The sequence below is a fragment of the Cyprinodon variegatus genome, unplaced genomic scaffold, assembly GCF_000732505.1.
Source record: "Cyprinodon variegatus isolate N-32 unplaced genomic scaffold, C_variegatus-1.0 Scaffold1302, whole genome shotgun sequence".
NCBI classification, from domain to species: Eukaryota; Metazoa; Chordata; class Actinopteri; order Cyprinodontiformes; family Cyprinodontidae; genus Cyprinodon; species Cyprinodon variegatus.
Window position 1 is genome coordinate 127,420 of NW_015151755.1, and position 3,686 is coordinate 131,105.

Here is a 3,686-nt window from a genome sequence, read left to right on the forward strand (position 1 = left end):
CAGGAAGTACACATAGTGTAGAGCGGATGTAGGTTTGACCAATCAGAGGCCTCCTTTCTCCCCACTGTCTGCGGTCACCTACAATTTTGTCTTCAAAAGGGGACTTATCTGCGTTAATTGCGACACACGCAGACGACCTAGTTTCTGAGCATAAACCAAATATAACCAAAATATTAATGTTTATATTAATAACATTGATATTTGTCCCCCCTCCCCAAATAAATTGAACACAAGAACAAATGGACTTATTTTAAGAAAAAATGATTGATCTAGATTTGATCTTTTTCCATTACATGGAGCTCAGGCAGCAGCTGTGATACAGTTCTGAGGAAAAATAGTAATGTGTTAGAATACCAGTGGTGAGGCTGCAGGAATGTAGTCGACATTAGATGTGCGTCTCTTCTTCTGTACAAAGATGGCCTTCCTCTTCCTCCTGCGACGCAGCGGCTTGGCCAGCTCTCCGCCTGCCGCCTCCTCTCCGCCCGCTGCTTTGGGAAACCTCTTCTTCTGTCTGTAGTAACACGCTGCAGCAGACATTAAAAACATGAGCGACTGCAGAGTTTCCAACAAGGCCGTGGTTCTGGGGGGGACCGTCTCAGCCACTCACTGTATTTGGTTTTGGTTTGAACCGAGCAGTTCTCGGGGCACTTTTCGGTGACGGGGGCGGGGCCAAAGAGGTTGGGGCAGCACTGCAGCTTCACACACACCTTACGGCAGAATTCAGGGATCTGCTCGGCCAGGCGGACGATCCCAATGGTGGCGCGATAGGTTTTCCCTTTATATCTGAGGAGAGAAAGAAGAAACTGTTAGCTGCAAGTTAGTAGCAGGTCATGAAAAGGACGCCTACTGGATATATTAGACTTTCTTTGACCGAAACAATACGGCTAATTAAAATTACACAGGAGGGATGACCTGAAGAGGAGTTACACAATGTTAAACACAGAGTCCAACAATGATTCGGATTAAAGAAACTGAAAACAGACATTTCTAAAAACAAACTTTCATTCAATCAGAGTTTTAAGATACAAAGAAGAAAACATATTTCCTGTCAGGCTGTGAATACCCTTTCATTCTGACCTTTTTTCTCTGCTAAACTCAGATGATCTTCCATCCGAAGGCAAAATGTTTAATATTGTTTGCATTCTTAACAAAACCTCTGCTGTTGAAAGATTCAGTAGCAGGTTCAAAGCAGCACAGACGATACCAGGAGGCTGGATCCAGAGGATCCCCTGGACTGGAGAACTGCAGCAGAGTGAGCTTTAAGCCAACCGCTAGCAGAGTCCCACCGCTTGGATGAGATAAGGGAGGAAATCCACAACGATCTACTGAATATGAGCCATAAAACACTGTCAGACTCTTTTCATCTTCTCACACACATTTTGGCTCTGTTCTAAATTTAAAAAACTTCTGGGAGCCCATTTTCAAATTTCTCTCTGACTCTTTAGGTATTAGCATTAAACCTGAGGCCACAATCGCGATATTTGGAATATCATTGCATGAAAATGTTCATCACAAAATAAAAAATGTAATTTCTTTTGCCACACTTCTTGCTAGAAGACAAATTTTGTTTAAATGGAAAGACACACACCCGCCATCCTTTAAGTTATGGCTGGTTCATCTTATGCATCATTTGACATTAGAGAAAATCAGATTCTCTACAAGAGGCCACGCCCACAAGTTTTTCAGTGTCTAGGAACCTATTCTGAACCACATCAAGGTTATGGATCATTGGAGTAACACACATCGTCATACTTTGACTGTCCTTAACGATGCAATGGGAGGGTTGTTCGACGGGTTAAAGGGGGAAAATTGTTCTAATGTACTTGAAATTGTATTTTTCTTGACTGAATGCTTAATAAAAATACTTTGGAGAGAGACTCTTTTTCATCTTCTGTCAAACACCAACAATTATTCCAGATCTTTTGGACCCTTTGAAAAAATATATTGTNTAATAAAAATACTTTGGAGAGAGACTCTTTTTCATCTTCTGTCAAACACCAACAATTATTCCAGATCTTTTGGACCCTTTGAAAAAATATATTGTTTAATTATATTTCATATGTTTTTGACCCCTCCATCCAATGGTCTTCTCACCTTCGCGTCATCAGTTTTTAACCTGAATGATCCATTGATCAACTCTATATCGGTGTGGTCAGAAAATTTAGATTTCTCTTATTTCATATATTGATTTATGCCATTTTCTCACTAAAACAGTTTTTCACTCAGTCAGTTTCACCTTCAAAGCCACACAATGCCTGAGTGATGGTGTTTGTGGACAAGACAAACTTCTTCCCATAAGAAGCCAGATTCTTTCTACAGGTTTATTCATAACATGTGACTGTTTAACCAAAGTGTCTGTAATTTGTTTTGACTCTGACTAATTTCCGTTAATGTAAGTAAAGGGAACGAACGAGATCCAGATCAGAACAGGGCTGATTACAATAAGATCCGTATGATGAACTGTTCTTTCTTTGCAAAGATAAAATAAAGTGCCGACTGATTAAAATCCATCGATCTCCGTTATTTAACTGGTGTAAATAGTTGAATACTTTCCCCCCCGCTACAATCGGTTTTACATCCATTATTGGTTGGAATGGATGCAGAACCGATGGGTTTCAGCCAGCAGACAAAGAACTGAGCTGCACTGTCCCATTTCTCCCAGTCTGGATTGAAACAGCCACAATATTAAAGCATTCTCCTATGGCAGCGCCTGACACAGTGGTGTGAATATGAGCATTGTGCTCTGAAAACTACTGAGTCAGGGAAATAACCAGCAAGGAGCCACAGAATAATTCACACTGCAGCGAAGATAGAGAAAGGAGAAGCTGGAGGATTCATTGGTTGCTAAGAGACGGACAGCAATGATGCTCTCTGTACTCATTGTCTTACTTGGCTTTGATGGTCTCTGCCTGGCATTCCCAGCTCTGGTCCTCCATCTCCTGCAGCTCCTTCAAGACCCGCCCAGGCTTATAGGCGGCGTTGATCAGCATGCTCAGAAGCTAGAGGCAGAAACCCGCATAAAATATCGGGATAATATATCAAAACCATTGAATATCTATACAGATAATAGAAAAACAGTCTGATTTCAAACTGTGGACGGAGAACATGCATCTGTGGAGAAGTGGAAGATGTTCATCTGCAAACTGAGCTGAGCGACATATCCTGACGTTAAGATAAAGCTTCCATTTTCAGGTTCCCACCAGCTCACCTCCTTCAGGACCAGCGTACATTTCCCGGGTCCCACCGCCTGCGGAAGCTCTGCGATGCGTCCTTTGTTGAGGTACGGCCCTGAGAAGCAGCGGTGGTTAACGAAAATCTGGGAACAGCAGTAGCGGCCGCTGGCTGAGCCTGGAGGGGAAGAGAGAAACTGGGATGTTAATGGATGGATGGACAAACGGACAGCTGGATGGATGGATGGATGGATGGAAGGAAGGACGGATGGATGGATGGATGGATGATGGATGATGGATGGATGGATGGATGGATGGATGGATGGATGGATGGATGGATGGATGGATGGATGGATGGATGGATGGACGGACGGATGCGTGGATGGATGGATGGACGGACGGACGGATTGATGGACGGACGGATTGATGGATGGACGGATTGATGGATGGATGGATGGATGGATGGATGGATGGATGGATGGATGGACGGATTGATGGATGGACGGACGGATGGAC

At 43.3% G+C, this 3,686-nt stretch overlaps 1 protein-coding gene across 1 annotated transcript in view; it reads right to left on the reverse strand.

Annotated features, from left to right (window-relative positions):
- Nucleotides 1-3,686, reverse strand: part of sfmbt2 (Scm-like with four mbt domains 2) — a 60,269-nt gene that overhangs the window by 6,640 nt on the left and 49,943 nt on the right. The window contains exons 14-17 of the mRNA XM_015402123.1: nucleotides 3,209-3,348; nucleotides 2,890-2,999; nucleotides 608-783; nucleotides 355-524 (exon numbers count right to left, since the gene is read on the reverse strand). Coding sequence (XP_015257609.1) covers nucleotides 355-524; nucleotides 608-783; nucleotides 2,890-2,999; nucleotides 3,209-3,348 — 596 coding nt within the window. The remainder of the gene's footprint in view (nucleotides 1-354; nucleotides 525-607; nucleotides 784-2,889; nucleotides 3,000-3,208; nucleotides 3,349-3,686) is intronic.